This window comes from Pelophylax lessonae, assembly GCF_965119305.1.
Source record: "Pelophylax lessonae genome assembly, chromosome: 9".
In the NCBI taxonomy this organism is placed as follows: Eukaryota; Metazoa; Chordata; class Amphibia; order Anura; family Ranidae; genus Pelophylax; species Pelophylax lessonae.
Window position 1 is genome coordinate 56437885 of NC_138776.1, and position 17201 is coordinate 56455085.

Genomic DNA, 17201 nt, shown 5'->3' on the forward strand with positions numbered 1-17201 from the left:
AGGTGGAATTCAACGTTGGCAATGCTGCAGCAGCTGCACATGCAGCAGAGGGCCTTCAATCAGTACCTGTGTGAGTATGGCACAAGAACAGGGTCAGGGGAGCTTGGCTTTTTTTCGCCACGCCAGTGGCTTTTGATTAAGGATGCATGTTTCTGAGGCATCGTTCAGCCAAAGGAGGAGTGGTGGAGAAGGTGGCTGGCTGACCAATGCCTTTAAACAGTTCTTTTGTCCTCAGCAGCACCCAGGGCTGTTAGGTTTAAGCCACCATTGCCAGCGTCTCCATCATATAATGCATGATTATCTAGGCGCAAGAGCAGAATTGGAGACCTTTCCAGCTGCGCATCCACTGGCTTACTGGGTCTTGAGGATGGACCACTGGCCAGAACTTGCTCAATATGCAATGGAGCTACTGTCCTGCTTCCAGCAAGCTTTCCGAACAAACGTTCAGTGCTGTTGGAGGTTTTATGACGGACAAAAGAGTGCGCCTGTCCACAGATTCTGTTGACCAGCTGACATTTATCAAAATGAACCAGTGATGGATCAACAAGAGCTATCAGGCCCCTGATGATGATGTAACTGATTGAATTTGCTAGGGGTCTGCCATCCCTTGAAGACTGCATATGCTGCCTATCCTATTCCTCTACCTTGATTCTGCTAGCTTCCAACAATGTTTTTGGTTTAGGTCACTACCAACCCCCAAGGCCTAATTTTTCTGCACTTGTATGACAGGTGCATACAATTGAAATATTGTATGTCATTTTTAACAGCAGGCCCTGTCCCTGTACCCTGCTAACTGTGAGGGGTTACGGTGTTCAGGCACCTCCTTCCGCAAAGGCCCAATTTTTGGCACTTGTATAGCACATGCGATTTCAAATTTGCATGGAATTCTTACCAGCAGGTCCCATTGCTGCACCCATCAAGAGTAACTGTGAGGCCTTGGTTACGGTGTTCAGGCACCACCTTCCGCAAAGGCCCAATTTTTGGCATTTGTATAGCACATGCGATTTTAAATTTGCATTGAAATTCTTACCAGCAGGTCCCGTTCCTGCACCCAGCAAGAGTAACTGCGAGGCCTTGGTTACAGTGTTCAGACACCACCTACCGCAAAGGCCCAATTTTTGGCACTTGTATAGCACATGCGATTTCAAATTTGCATGGGATTTTTACCAGCAGGTCCCATTCCTGCACCCAGCAAGAGAGCAAGAGTAACTGCGAGGCCTTGGTTACGGTGTTCAGGCACCACCTACCTCAAAGGCCCAATTTTTGGCACTTGTATAGCACATGCAATTTCAAATTTGCATGGGATTTTTACCAGCAGGTCCCATTCCTGCACCCAGCAAGAGTAACTGCGAGGCCTTGGTTACGGTGTTCAGGCACCACCTTCCGCAAAGGCACAATTTTTGGCACTTGTATAGCACATGCGATTTCAAATTTGCATGAAATTCTTACGAGCAGGTCCCGTTCCTGCACCCAGCAAGAGTAACTGTGAGGGGTTGGTTACGGTGTTCAGGCACCAGCAACACCAAAGGCCCAATTTTGGCACCTGTAAGACAAGTACATGCGATTTCAAATTTGTATTGATTTTTTAGCAGCAGGGCCCGTTCCTGCACCCAGCAAGAGTAACTGCGAGGGGTTACAGTGTTAAGGCACCATCAACAACCAAGGCCCAATTTTTCTGCACCCGTATGTACATGTGATTTGAAATTTGTATGTATATTTGTAGATGACATTTTTTGCTTTAGAAATGTCAGTATAGCTGCAGCAGGCTACATACAGTACATCGTAGAGATGCACTACTTTACAGGCACATTCAGGGGACCCCCCAGGCACGATATTTGAAGGAATTTTTCATTTTTATAGTTTCACTTTAAGCCTCATTAAAATCAGTAAATTAGTGCTCCTTTACAAACGATCATTTTTAAAAACTTTTTTTCATTGCTACATGTTCCCCAGGTCAGGACCCGTACCCCCATACCCTTTTTTTGGGCAATAACTTGAATTTAAGCCTTCAAAATTTGACTGTTTGATTTTCGAGGTTCGAGTCCCATAAACTTCAATGGGATTCGTTTGTTCGAACAAACTTTTCCTCTGTTCACGGTGTTCTGATGCGAACCGAACCGGGGGGGGGGGGATGTTTGGCTCATCACTATTCTCATCATACCGCATTATTTAGGTAAAACTTCTGAAATGTTGCCTTTGCCTGGTCTAAAGTTATTAAAGGTGTGCAATGCAATTGACCAGCACACATAGTCTACAGCTTGGGTCATTAAACACATTGGGATATAAAGATACTGGTACAAGAGTTAATATAGTATGAGGATAAAAGTGGTTACCAAGGGTAACAAAGGTTTTTCTATCAGCCTGTCCTAAGCATGTACATGTGACAGGTAGGATAGCCTCTTGCAGCAAGGTAGATGTTCTCCCAATGGGAGCAGATCTGCACCGCTGTGGCCCTTAGTGAAGTGCATGCATAGAGTGTGTGCTAGATGCACGGTGGGACCCCATACTGGGAGTTAGGTAGTGGTGATACACTGGACAGGTGAAGAGGGCATTGGCTTTACATGCCCCTCTTAAATACACAAGTGATCGTGGTGGTGTCTCCAGTTCAGCTTTTTGGGCGTACTACGTACGTCCAAAGAGTAAAACTTTGATCACAAGCTAATGACTGCAGTAGCAGCCATCAGCTTGTGTGTAAATAAATTGCAGCACTGGTGGTGTACTCTATGCGGTCAGCAGCGCTAGCTTCCAATCAAAATATAAACACACCAATCAACAACAACAACTAGTGAAAAACATAAAGTGCTAGTGCAAGGAAGAGAAAGAAGTGACCCCTATAAACCCAGTGCACTCTAAAAATAAAATTAAAAAGTTTTTGAGAAGTATATAAGAAAAAATTATTAAATTATTAATATAAAAACAAAAACTTTAGTTGAGTGGAAAAACAGTCCAGCAATTCGTTTATACTAAATCCTTCACGGATTTCCCCCAAAAATGGCGCAATCTTCCTGCCACATTGGCCAGATACGTCATAAATATTTATCCCAGAAGTAATGATGGTGACACCCTCCGTGCAAAATGTAGAAAGAATTCCCACTCAAAAAACGGCGTTGATCGCTCTTACCATATGGCAAGTGGGATCCAAGCAAGGATTTAGTTGATCTCCGAATCGTCCTCGCTGTCAGTTTCCTCCACAGTATAAATGGTAGTCAATGCGATCCTGTTGACGAAAGTTAAGCTTTGAGATTGTATCTTCACGATCAAGCGATCAAGGATAATGCATTAAAAACCAACAACACAATCACGATGCAGGGATGGTGACTTCTTCAGGAAGGTCTATGAAACACATTCAAAGATGTCCTTCACATCTCCTCATTTCTTCATTTAATCTGGCCGTCAGTGTTGTGCACAGGGCAAGGCACAACACAGGTGGCCATTTCAAATGAAGCCATGAGGAGATGTAAAGGACATTTTTAATATGTTTCATTGACCTTCCTGAAGAGGTCACCATCCCTGCATCGTGATTGTTTTGTTGGTTTTTAATGCATTATCCTTGATCACTAAACATCCACTTTTGTGAAGATACAATCTCGAAGCTCATCTTTCGCCAACAGGATTGCATTGACTACCATTTATCCTGTGGAGGAAACTGACAGTGAGGACGATTCAGAGATCCACATCTGGGTCACGGAGACCACTAAAGCCTTGCTTTGATTCCACTTGCCATATGGTAAGAGGGATCAACACCGTTTGGTGAGTGGGAATTCTTTTTACATTTTGCACGGAGGGTGTCACCATCATTACTTCCAGGACACATATTCATGATGCATCTTGCCAATGTGGCAGGAAGATTGCACCATTTTGGGTGGAAATCCGTGAAGAATTTAGTATAAACTAATTTCTGGATTTTTTTTTCCACTGGACTAAAGTTTTTTTTATATCAATAATTTAATAATGTTTTCTTATATACTTCTTCTCAATCTTTTTAATTTTATTTTTAAAGTGCACTGGGTTCATAGGGGTCATGCCCTCTTTTCTTTCCTTGCACTGGCACTACGTTTTTCACATCACTTTATGATAATAATTTAGATGCAACATTTATAAGTATTTATTGTTGTTGATTGGTGTGTTTATATTTTGTTTGGGAGCTAGCGCTGCTGACCGCATAGAGTACACCACCAGTGCGGCAATTTATTTATATATTTATCATCAATTTTGCAGCACCATCTGCTACATATTATTAATTAATATTTATTTTATTCACACAATAATTTTAGTTTTTTTGGTGCGAGTGTATTTACACAAACCACAGTAATATCAGCTTGTGTGTTTTGTATAGCCATCAACCAGCTTTACAGTGAAAGCTCCATAGCTGCCGATCACATTCACACAGCCGGCTGTGCAGTGCCCCTTCCCCCTCCTGCTGGCGGCCCCTCTCCTCCCGTGGTTCCCAGGCTGTCCCGTGCTTACCGACGCCTGGGAACACTGCAGTGAGACAAAGGCAAATCCATGTCTCGATCTCACATGCAAACAATGAAACCAGAAGTAATGTCACTTTCGGCTTTATATGTACCATTTCCTGGTCAGTACAGCCAAGAGACACATTTAAGCAAGCAGATCTGAGCTTGGTTAGATGGTATGAAGGGCAGGGGAGACATTGGAGTCTTAGACCCCTAAGGTCTCTAAAAAGAGTACCTTTCATCTATCCAATGCTATCACATAGGACTTTATTAACCCCTTGTGATAGCAATCACATAAAAATAAATAAAAAAATAAACGTAAAAAAAAAAAAAATTAAAATTAGAAAAAATAATTGCCAAAACCCCTGTTGCCCTGCACACCTGCGCAAACGCAAACCCAGGGTGCGTACGTGTATGTAAATCTTGGTCACACCACACATGCGACATATCGCCGCGAACGTTAGAGTGAGAACAATAATTCTAGCATGACAGTTCTTAGTAAACTCTGAATTAATGAGCTGTAATAATGGCTTTTAAAGCCTCGCCTATCGTGATGTTTGGGCATCATAGTTTTTGCCGATATCGTGGGCGAACGCAAATTTTAAAACATTGAATGTTAGGTATCTTTTTACTCTATGCATCCTCATCTTTTCATATTTTAAGCAAAAATGGGTATTATATAGTGTGGTTTTACACTAAAAAATGTTTTTATTTTTTACTCAAAATTTGCGTGTAATAAACAGTTGTGCAAATATCACGTGGAACAAAAAATTGCAGCTATTACCTTTTTTATTCTAAAGGGCCTCTGTTTTCAGAAAATATATAATGTTCTGGGTGTTTACATGAGTTTATTGCCAAAAAATAGGATTTTTACATGTATGCGAGAAAGAAAAAAAAAATTGCTCTGGAGCCAAACTGGGTATAGTTCATTGAGAGAATTTATTAGACTTCACCTGTCTGTTCAAGCAAAGGTCCCCCACGTGACAGACAATGACCCTTTGCAAAGTGGCTAGTTTAGCCTAGAAGAACCCACCACAGGGTAGGCCTCTCATGTGACTCCTGCTTGGCACCTATGGAGGAGGGGAACGTAGAAGACGTGACTTCCACCACATGACCGTTACCCTACATACTATTGAAAGGTTTTTTACCTTGAAGATGTTGTAAACCCCCAGACGAAAAAAAAAACAAAAAACTTGTAAGACAAATTCATAATGAGCTAGTATGCATCACATACTAGCTCATTATTAAATGCTTACCTTAGAACAAAGCCCTTCCAGCGGCACCCGTTTACCGCTGAGATAGCTGACATCTTCCCCAGTGTTTCTTCCAGGTTTGCAGGCTCTGCCGCTGTGAGTGGCCGGAGCCGCAATGAGGCCACTGCCGTGCATACGCACGGGAGCTGCCTGTTAGTGGCATGGGCTCCGAAGGTTCAGCATGGTAACCTGGACCTTCAGAGCGCATGTGCCGATTAAGTCATCGGCTGCATGCACTCTGAATCTCTCCTAAACTGTGCAGGTTTAGGAGATATTCACAGTACCTACAGGTAAGCCTTATCATAGACTTACCTGTAGGTACAAGTGGTGTAACAAAGTTTACAACCACTTTAATGCAGAGAGTGCATTAAGGTAAAAACCTCTTACCTTTAAAACTACTTTAAGCTACATAATGAGGTTGAAAAAAAGACACAAGACAATGTATGCCAATCATGCTTTGCCAAATTAGTAGCAGCAAATTTTGAATACAGGATAACAAGACTGACAGCTGGAGAACTTCTGTGTTTTGGGTATATTTTAAGGCACTTCCCAATACATACCTTCCCAGTTAGTAATACACTGCGCACTCATTATTCTGGCTTTATGTTGGACTGTGACCAGACACAGACATCTCTCTTCTCTATTTAAGGTTACACTGGATGGTAAAATAGTACAACAAGGCCAGAAGAAAGTTGAAAGATCAAAGGGTGACCGTAAGTTCAGTTTACTGGAGAATCTTTTTATGTGTCTTGATTTTTTTTCTTTTTCTATTCACAACCCTCTCTGCTCTTCATTATGCAGCTCTGTCTGGTTCAGTGGAATTCTCCCTCCCGATCCGAGATATATCTTCATCCGGAAATATACTGGTTTTCATGGTTTCTGACTCTGGCACAGTTGCTGCTGACACTACAACTGTCCAAGTGACGCCCTGTCTGAAACATCCTGTGAGTGTCCCCCAAACTGGTTTTGATCTTAGTCTATCATTTAGGCATATTAAACCACATTAAGAGAATGGTCAAAGTGGCAGGTCATTTTGGAGGAACCCCTTCTTCACCTGTTGATACCTTTCTCACATTCCTTCTCTGCTCCTGTGCACAGCCAGAGCCCTCAGTAAATAACTTGGACTTCCTGGTATGGGGGAAGATGTGACCTCTGCCTAGGATACAGTGCTCAGCTTAGATTGAAAGTAATAGACACTTTTTGGTATCTAATGATATGTACCATCCTCTAAGCTACAGAAATTCAGAGAGGACATAATTTTCACCTAGGCTTTGGGTGTCATGAGGAAGTTCTAGAGCAGGGGTCTCCAAACTTTATAAACAAAGGGCTAGTTTACTGTCCTTCAGACTTTAGGAGGCCCAGACTCAGGCCATTGGGAGTAGAAATTGTCTTGAGTCAGTGGGAGTAAACAGTGTATATTTAGCATTAGGAGAGGACTAGTGCACCATCAGTGTCAGTGAGAGAAATAGTGCACGATTGTTGGTATCAGTGGAAGGGATAGTGCCCCATCATTGTGTCAGTGGGAGGAATAGTGTACCATCATTGGCGTCAATGGAAGGAATAGTAACCCATCATTAGTGTCATTGGGAGCAATAGTGCCCCATCATTGGTGTCAGTGGGAGGAAGGGTGCCCCATCATTGGTGTCAGTGGGAGGAAGGGTGCCCCATTGTTGGTGTCAGTGGGAGGAATGGTTTCCCATCATTGGTGTCAGTAGAAGGAATAGTGTCCCATCGTTGGTGTCTGTGAAAGGAATAGCGCACCATTTTTTGTGTCATTGGGAGAAATAGCACCCTATTGACATCAGTAACAGGAATTATGCCCTATTGTTGGAGTCAGCGGGAGGAATAGAGTCAAGGTAAGCAAAGGGCATTATCCAGCCCCTGGGCCACAGTTTGGAGACCACTGCTCTAGAGTAACAGTTTTCTTTCTTTCATTGCAAGACATTGGGGCTTTTTTCTACAGGTAATTCCTATATTGCCCTGTTAATTCATCTAAAGTGTGAATTTTAATGACAGGTCAACTTTAATAAATCTGTGAGTTTGCAGAGGTGATAATTACTTTTTATGCTTTTTATACTACTATTTGTGTTTCAGGTCAGCTTGAAGTTCTCCGAGACGAAAGTATTACCCAAATCAGATGTTAAAATGCAACTGCAAGCCAATGGTGGCTCTTTTTGTGCACTGCGCGCTGTCGACAAGAGTGTGGTCCTGATGAAACCGGAGGATGAGCTAACTGAGAGCAAGGTACCTTAAATCATGTTCTAAAGTTAGAGCAGGTTGTAGAGTTCATCAAGTTTGTCAACTCTGGACAAACTTAACACGTCACTAAGCACATAAAAAGGAACTGATTTACTGAAAAAAAGTAAAGCACATCCTAATCCTAAATCCCCCACCCTGCAGTACTATGTAGCTGCCCAATGTAAGAAGAAGAGTTACAACACTTTTCACAGGCTGCAGATCTTTCCTCATTTCCTATCTTGGTGACACACACAGGGGTTCAGTTTGGCCAGGAACTAAAGGGCAGTTTTCCACTAAGAACAACGACAGCAAATCCAATAACTAGGAATCTGCATAACCTAACATCCCATATCTTTTGTTTTACAGTTGCAGAAACTTGTCGTTCCTCAACGCACTTACATACGCTCAGACTCATTAGATTACAGTTTGTGTGACAAAGTGCAGCCTCAGGAAGATAACACAGATGAAGGTTTTGGTGTCAATGGCAGATGGAATCCCTGGTGGTGGCATTCCTACCCTGAGAAGAAGAAGGACTTTCAGAACATCATTCAGGTGAGTAAAGGCATTGTTTAAGCTCTTTAGTTCTAGTGCTATGGTGAAGCCACATCCATCATCATCAAAGGTTTTATTAAGTAGGTAAAGATCAGTCTTTCTGTGACAAGTGTATTCCCCACCATAAGATTGGAAATTGGAAAAAATGCAAAATAATCTGTCCTATTTTTTGTTTTGACTGATGTTGTCATTTACTCTCCAGGATATAGGACTCTATCTGATAAGTACCTGGAAGGTCTTCGCTCCAGTCACCTGCACATCGCATAGTAAGTGTTGCTGGTTCTAACTACATAATTGGCCTCTATATTCAGGTTAGTGTGTCTTGGTGAAGCAGCTGCTGTTGTCTTTTGCCATGTCTGGTATGCATGAAAGGACTTCAGATGCTTCAGGAGAGTCTGGATCTCTCAAATGCTACTCAGTCTATAAGAGGGATTGCTTAACATCCAGGTAGGTGACCCCTTGGGTCTGTTTTTTATGTACGTTATATAACCGAAGATTTGAACTTAATTTTATAGATGCACTCATTATTATGACATGAACGAATGTATACAATGGAGGACTTTACATTTATTTTAAGTAGACCATACTGGATGACATTTAGTTTGCTCTATGTATTGTGAATCAGGAACAATTTTCATGCTTTTTTTGTTTTTCCTCAAAATGCTGTAATTATTAGTTTAATAAAAGATGCAGGCGGAGACAAGACCAGTCACTCTGCACAAGGAGAGTGAGCAGCAGTGAGTGGTCTTTATTTTAGGAAAAGTTTCACACTGGATTAATGCACAGATCTGGAAAAAATGCACAAAGCTCACCGAGATTCAAGGAAGAGTATACAGGACTCTGATTATTGCTTATCTGAGAGTTCAGCTTTAATTCACACCAGTGTAACTTGTCATGCAATTTGACAGTTCCAAATTGCATGACAAGTCGCACCCCATTGCCGACAACAGAACAGTTCTTATCGCCGCCAATCATGTCGCAGTGATTATAAAAAAGGTTCCTGCAACACTGTTTACCGATTTCATTGCAACTTGCATAGCCTTCTGCAATGAAATCGGCAGTGCAAATTGCACTGATGTGCGGCTTTGAAATCGCACTGAAGTAGCGCTATTTTAAAGCCGCACTGGTGTGAACGGGGGCTAAAGCATCAATGAGATTTGGTTCTGTGTATACATTAGTTATTGATGTTTTTTGTTGGTTCTAATTTCTGGCTGACAAGGTTGCATATGGGAGGATTTTTGCCATTTTCAGTTGTTGTGCGTTGTCCCATCTGCGGACACTTTGCTGCAGTATATATTTCAACATCCTGATTTAATATCGTCAGGTTTATACCATTACTGGGACACTAAGAAGTAAAATGTAGAACTGCCTGAACTGGGGGCATATTAAAGGGTCATAGTGGAGCTGTTGGTGTAAATGGTTCTTAATAAAACCCATCTATTGTTGCGCCACCTGCGGGATCCTTGTTGTTGTTTTGTATATACTCAGTTCTTTTTAGCTGATTGTGACCTTTTCTGTTTAACTTTAAGTCCCCATTCACACTAGCGAGACTTGTCAGGCAACTTGGTCGCCTGACAAGTCGCGGTGGGTCGCCTGCCATTGATTAGCACAGGACCCGTTCTAATAGGAGCGACACAAGTCGCTCCGACTCAGAAAAAGGGTCCTGTACTACTTTGGGGCGACCTGGAGGCGACCTGCATTGACTTCAATGATATGAAGTCCGTGCATGACGCGCCAAGGTCGCGGTGCACGCTGTGCACCGCAACTTCATAGGTCGCCCCAGCAAGTAGCATCGCCCATGTGTGAATGGGGTCTTACTACAGTGAGGGACAAAATCCCTCCTGAGGTGTGTGCAAACCTGGTGGCCAGCTACAAGAAACGTCTGACCTCTGTGATTGCCAATCAAGTACTAAGTCATGTTTTGCGAAGGGGTCAAATATTTTTTTCACTCATCAAAATGCAAATCAATTTATAACTTTTTTTAAATGAGGTTTTCTGTATATTTTTGTTGTTATTCTGTCTCTCACTGTTAAAATAAACCTAGCATTGAAATTATAGACAGATCATTTCTTTTTCAGTGGGCAAACGTACAAAATCAGCAGGGGATCCAATACTTTTTTCCCTCACTGTAAATGAGAAAAGATCAAATAAAAAAATCAACACAAAGAAGAGTTTGATAAACTAAATTGTATTTGAAATCATTTAGTAACTAATGACAGTAAAGAACCAAAACTGCATTTTTTCCTCAGTATTACACTGGTGTATGTCCTTTATCACTGACTGTAGATTAAGGTAGAATTAAACTGTAAATTTCATAGGTCCCAACTGTCCCTGATTTTTAGGGACTGTCCCTGAATTGGAGCATCTGTCCCTCCATCTGTCCCTCTTTCCTCCTCATTTGTCCCTCATTTTGGTCTGATTTATATAATTGTATATAAAACTCACTTTTTATCTTTCAAAAGGTGTTTCCCAGTGCCAAACCTTATATGCAGTTTCTAAATTGCTGCATATGTAAATGTCAAAAGTCAGTATAAAGGAATAGTAGTGGTAAAAAACAAAGCAAACTTGTGGGTTTAACAAACCATTTTTTTTGGTATATTTCTCCTATAAGGGAGTGTGGTATGGGGTGTGTCCTATGCCTACATACTTTTGCTGATAGGTGTCCCATCTCAAAAAATTGAGAGGAATGAAATTCTATTTAATTCATGGCTGCTAATTCCTTGATTCGCACCTTTATTCAAGGGGTGCATCATCTGGCTCCTCCTAGAAGATCCCCTTTGCCTCTGTGGGTGAATTTGGTTTTGTCTGTTCTTCAAAAGCCTCCTTTTTAAGAATATTAGGGACATATGTTTGCTTTTGTTATCCCAGAAGGTTTCCTTTCTGGTGGCTATTACTTCTGCCCGCAGAGTGTCTGAGTTGGCGGTGCTTTCTTGTCAGCATCCTACAATTGTAGTTCCTAAACAAATCAAATTAGTTAAAATAATAAACCATAACTGCCTTTACAACTGCAAAAAAAAAACAAAAAATGTTCTATTACTTCATTATCACAAAATTGAATTTAATTTCCAGAAACATTCTTGTTGTACTAAAAGTACCATTGGTAAATGAGTAAAATAGACCTTTAGTAATAGTTGAGTGCAGAAAGCCCAAACTGACTGAATTTCACAAAAAATTTTTTATGTAATTTCTATAATTGTGTATTTTTGTCAGGATTACGTAAAGGTCCCATATTAATGGATGCAGGAGCTCCACGTAGAGCAGACAGAAGAAAAACAGCAAAAAGTATATATTCTTCACAAACTATATTCTATATTCTTACAGCACCAGCATATAGTACACTCCAAATTCTCCTCCACACTCTACATTCTATATACGGACTGTACTAATATATCCTCCTCCTCCTCATCTCCCTCCTCCTCCACACTCTACATTCTATATACTGACTGTACTGATATATCCTCCTCCTCCACACTCTACATTCTTTATACTGACTGTACTGATATATCCTCCTCCTCCACACTCTACATTCTATATACTGACTGCACTGATATATTCTCCTCCTCCTCCACATTCTACATTCTATATACTGACTGTACTGATATACCCTCCTCCTTCTCCTTATCCACACTCTACATTCTATATACTGACTGTATTGATATATCCTCCTCCTCCACACTCTACATTCTATATACTGACTGTACTGATATATCCTCCTCCTCCCCACACTCTACATTCTATATACTGACTGTACTGATATATCCTCCTCCTCCTCACTCTACATTCTATATACTGACTGCACTGATATATCCTCCTCCTCCTCCACACTCTACATTCTATATACTGACTGTACTGATATATTCTCCTCCTCCTCCACATTCTACATTCTATATACTGACTGTACTGATATATCCTCCTCCTCCTCCTTATCCACACTCTACATTCTATATACTGACTGTATTGATATATCCTCCTCCTCCACACTCTACATTCTATATACTGACTGTACTGATATATCCTCCTCCTCCCCACACTCTACATTCTATATACTGACTGTACTGATATATCCTCCTCCTCCTCACTCTACATTCTATATACTGACTGTACTGATATACCCTCCTCCTCCACACTCTACATTCTATATACTGACTGTACTGATATATCCTCCTCCTCCACACTCTACATTCTTTATACTGACTGTACATATATATTCTCCTCCTCCTCCACACTCTACATTCTATATACTGACTGTACTGATATACCCTCCTCCTTCTCCTTATCCACACTCTACCTTCTATATACTAACTGTACTGATATATCCTCCTCCACACTCTATATTCTATATACTGACTGTACTGATATATCCTTCTCCTCCCCCACACTCTACATTCTATATACTGACTGTACTGATATATCCTCCTCCTCCTCCTCCACACTCTACATTCTTTATACTGACTGTACTGATATATCCTCCTCCTCCACACTCTACATTCTATATACTGACTTTACTGATATATCCTCCTCCTCCTCCACACTCTACATTCTATATACTGACTGTACTGATATATCCTCCTCCTCCCCCACACTCTACATTCTATATACTGACTGTACTGATATATCCTCCTCCTCCTCCTCCACACTCTACATTCTTTATACTGACTGTACTGATATATCCTCCTCCTCCACACTCTACATTCTATATACTGACTGTACTGATATATCCTCCTCCTCCTCCACACTCTATATTCTATATACCGACTGTACCTAAATATCCTCCTCCTTCTCCTCCTCCACACTCTACATTCTATATACTGACTGTACTGATATATCCTCCTCCCCCTCCACACTCTACATTCTATATACTGACTGTACTGATATATCCTCCTCCCCCTCCACACTCTACATTCTATATACTGACTGTACTGATATATCCTCCTCCTTCTCCTTCACACTCTACATTCTATATACTAACTGTACTGATATATCCTCCTCCTCCTCCTGACTCTACATTCTATATACTGACTGTCACTGTACTGATTTACCCTCCTCCTCCTCCACACTATACATTCTATATACTGACTGTACTGATATATCCTCCTCCTCCTCCACACTATACATTCTATATACTGACTGTTTCGATGTATCCTTCTCCTCTCCGTACTCTACACTCAGTAGTCTTCTTTTTGGGGGGTTATGAGAAATGCCCTCCCCAAACAGTATAGTGTGCTAAACCTGTAGGTAAATAAGAGAACCAGAACCGAGCAGAGAACAGCATATTACAATAACCATAAGTATATAGATGCATACCAGTATAGAAATAATTCAAGTTGTATATAAGAAAAAATTAATATTAATACCTACATCCAATGTACAAACAGATATTATCAGTCAAGGGCCTGATAGGAGTCCCGGTGGAATTGTGCACATTTTCCTAGGTATATATAGTTATTATAGAGATATTTTAGAGTAACGGTGTGGCCAGGATTGATATCTACCAAACCCTGGAAATGGGGATTTGAATGTGCCTATATATTATGAACATTAAGAGCCACAGGTTAGAAAGAAAATAACATTTATTAAAATACAAAAAATATAAAATTTATGCATATAATTTCTCTACTTATATAAATATGACAGTATATCTGCAATCCAAAGAATGTGCTACTAATGGACCGACGTGTTTCACTGTAACAGCTTCCTCAGGGTCCAAGTCATATATAAGCATTAAATAGACTTTCAGAATATTATGATATCTGCAATAAAACAAAACAGTTAAATATACAGCATGTGCAACATTTAACCAAAACAAATGTATCAATACATCATAAAAAGGGGAATTTTTTTTTTTTTAAACTGGGGATGTGGGGAGTCAGAATGTGGCAGATCAAAGGGGGGGAGGACTTCAAACAGGTTGAAGGATGGGGGGAAGGGAAAAAGATCAACCACCCCATTAAGTGAGATTAACTATCTATGTCTTTACTTACCAATCAATAAAAACAAAAAGACAATCTTCAAACATAGTGTTATGATGGGTGATATGGATTTAGCGCCTGTATATAAAATAGCTAGAATTATATATGATACTGGATAAGACAAAATATACCACGAAAGACCCAGGTGGTGATGCACAAGAATTATATATATAAAAGTGATATACCTGTGTATAGGAAAAAAGTGTAAAACCAACCGAGTGCTAAAGAACCCTTAATTTGGGTAATAAAGATATCAGGTGTCATAGATGCATGTGTGTCAAAGAAAGAGTGACCAATGAAGACAAAGTGCTCAAAATAATCTAAATTAAAAGAGATCTAAAAGGGGGAGTATAAAGGGGATAGACCTATGCGCTACAAGTAGGTATAAGACGTAAGAAAAAATGAGGGAAATGGGTAAAGATGTAGTGGAACACCTAGGATCAAGCAGCTAATTCAGTAGTATCACCACGTACCACAATATTTTGTAAGATAGAGGGAATCAGCGCTCTAATCCTTAAAAGCGATGGACCACCCAATAGTAAAAAAACTAATTAAAAAATTGAAGTTCAAAAATGTGCAAAGTTGATCATGGGGGGATAAACTAAAAACAATGTCACTGATGTGATATAAATATATCCATACTTCTTATATTTATATCACATCAGTGACATTGTTTTTAGTTTATCACCCCATGATCAACTTTGCACATTTTTGAACTTCAATTTTTTAATTCGTTTTTTACTATTGGGTGGTCCATCGCTTTTAAGGATTAGAGCGCTGATTCCCTCTATCTTACAAAATAAAAGGGGGAGTAATGCATCCGATCCAGAGCCCGAGAGCGGAAGATGAGAAATCGATCAAAGATCTTAAATAATATAGTAGAATGGGGGAATGCCCAAATGGTTAACAAAAGCATGAGCTCACAGCTGTCAGAAATTAAAAGGAAGAACCAAATGGAATGGAATTCTAGTGAATAAAACTAATGCTCAACACAGTACATCAAGGAACAGCAGCCTGTTACACCTATTACTAAACAAGGCTTACCTTAACAGACAAATTCACATCATCTAAGCTTAACCTCTGCAGCAAACATTACCCGGATGTAGACTGAAGAGACATTAAAAGGTTCCCATGGTTTAGGCCCCTTTCACACTTATGCAACGTGATTTTACCGCAAGATTTTGAGCAATGGCTCAGGGCTATATACCTCAAAACGCATTCAAATCATGCCAAAGTAGTGCAGGAACTACTTTGAAGTAGGTGCGACTTCAAAACGCACTGATATGAATGGGGCTCATTGAAAATAATGGAAAACGACTTGTCATGCGATTTTGCGGTCCAAAATCGCGGGACAAGTCGCACTAGTGTGAAAGGGGCCTTATATGGAAAAGATCAGGCTGCTGTTCCTTGATGTACTGTGTTGAGCATTGGTTTTATTCACTAGAATTCCATTTGGTTCTTCCTTTTCATTTCTGACAGCTGTGAGCTCATGCTTTTGTTAGCCATTTGGGCATTCCCCCATTCTACTACTCTATTTGAAATCTTTGATCGATTTCTTGTCTTCTGCTCTCGGGCTCTGGATCGGATGCATTGCTCCCCCTTTTAGATCTTGCTGCATTTATTTTGGGACTATTTTTTATCTAAGTGGATTTTGCCAGCTGGTGGGTCTATTTAATGTCTATTTGCTGACTATAGCGTGGTATCTACGATATGTCCTTTCTGTTCACTGGTTCAGGTGTTCTCTTCTCTTCTATTCCTCTCATTCTTTGTGGTATGTCACATTCTGGGTGCTAAGTGTATACCCTCCTATTACTTTTTTTTTTCATTCACTCTTTTAATTTAGTTTATTTTGGGCACTTTTCAAGGGGATTAAGGAAGAAGCATGTGTTCTGTAGAAGAACAGCAGCAGTACATTAACATCCCCTCATCACTACCAAAATTGCAATTGCAAAATCATCCCATAAAATATTTTGCTCTCCATCTGTATGCACAGGAGACCCATGAGAGTTCAAAGTTAAAAAAACATTTGTCACATGGCAACAATAATTACACCTCTACGCTTAACACCACTTCAAATCTATGTAATTAAAATCAGGTTATCCAGATGAGGTGCCAATACTTAGAACCTCCGTAGGAAGTACAGAAGGTGGAACCTGTCTTATTTAAACCTCAGATATCTAGTGTGGTGGTAACTTTGCTAATGACTTTTGGGGTGGCGTTGTGATGACGAGATCAAAATGGCTCTCTAAACTCCTTAAAAATAAGGCTGTGGATGCCCATGAATCTGGCAAGGGATTTAAGAAGATCACCAAATTAGATGAAATCATACATTCTACCCCAAGGAAAATAATCTACAAGCAGCGTACTGTGGATTTCAAACAATTTTTCCAGACTGACCAGACCAGCATATTGATACTAAACATTTTTTTTCAAGAACCCCAAAATTTAAATGCAGAATCTGAAGGCGAATCTAAATTGCATGCATCTACAATGAGAACAATCTTTCTCCTGTATGGGAGGTGTTCCAGGAAAAAGCCTTTGATGTCCAAAAAGAACATTAGAGAAAGTCTACAGTTTTAACATGTAGGCAAAGAACAGGCCTTCTGAAAAAATGTGATGTAGACTTCATTACCCCACAGACACTACACTACATTACCCCACAGACAGTAGACATGTTTAACACAAACCAAAGACAGTATTTCAGGAAAAGAATCTCATATCAAATGAAGGCA

General features: G+C 40.4%; 1 protein-coding gene across 1 annotated transcript in view; it reads left to right on the forward strand.

Moving 5' to 3' along the window:
- LOC309564212 (alpha-2-macroglobulin-like protein 1) overlaps positions 1–17201 on the forward strand; it is a 254662-nt gene that overhangs the window by 63553 nt on the left and 173908 nt on the right. The window contains exons 13-17 of the mRNA XM_082268839.1: positions 6360–6423; positions 6512–6654; positions 7805–7954; positions 8315–8500; positions 8703–8766. Coding sequence (XP_082124965.1) covers positions 6360–6423; positions 6512–6654; positions 7805–7954; positions 8315–8500; positions 8703–8766 — 607 coding nt within the window. The remainder of the gene's footprint in view (positions 1–6359; positions 6424–6511; positions 6655–7804; positions 7955–8314; positions 8501–8702; positions 8767–17201) is intronic.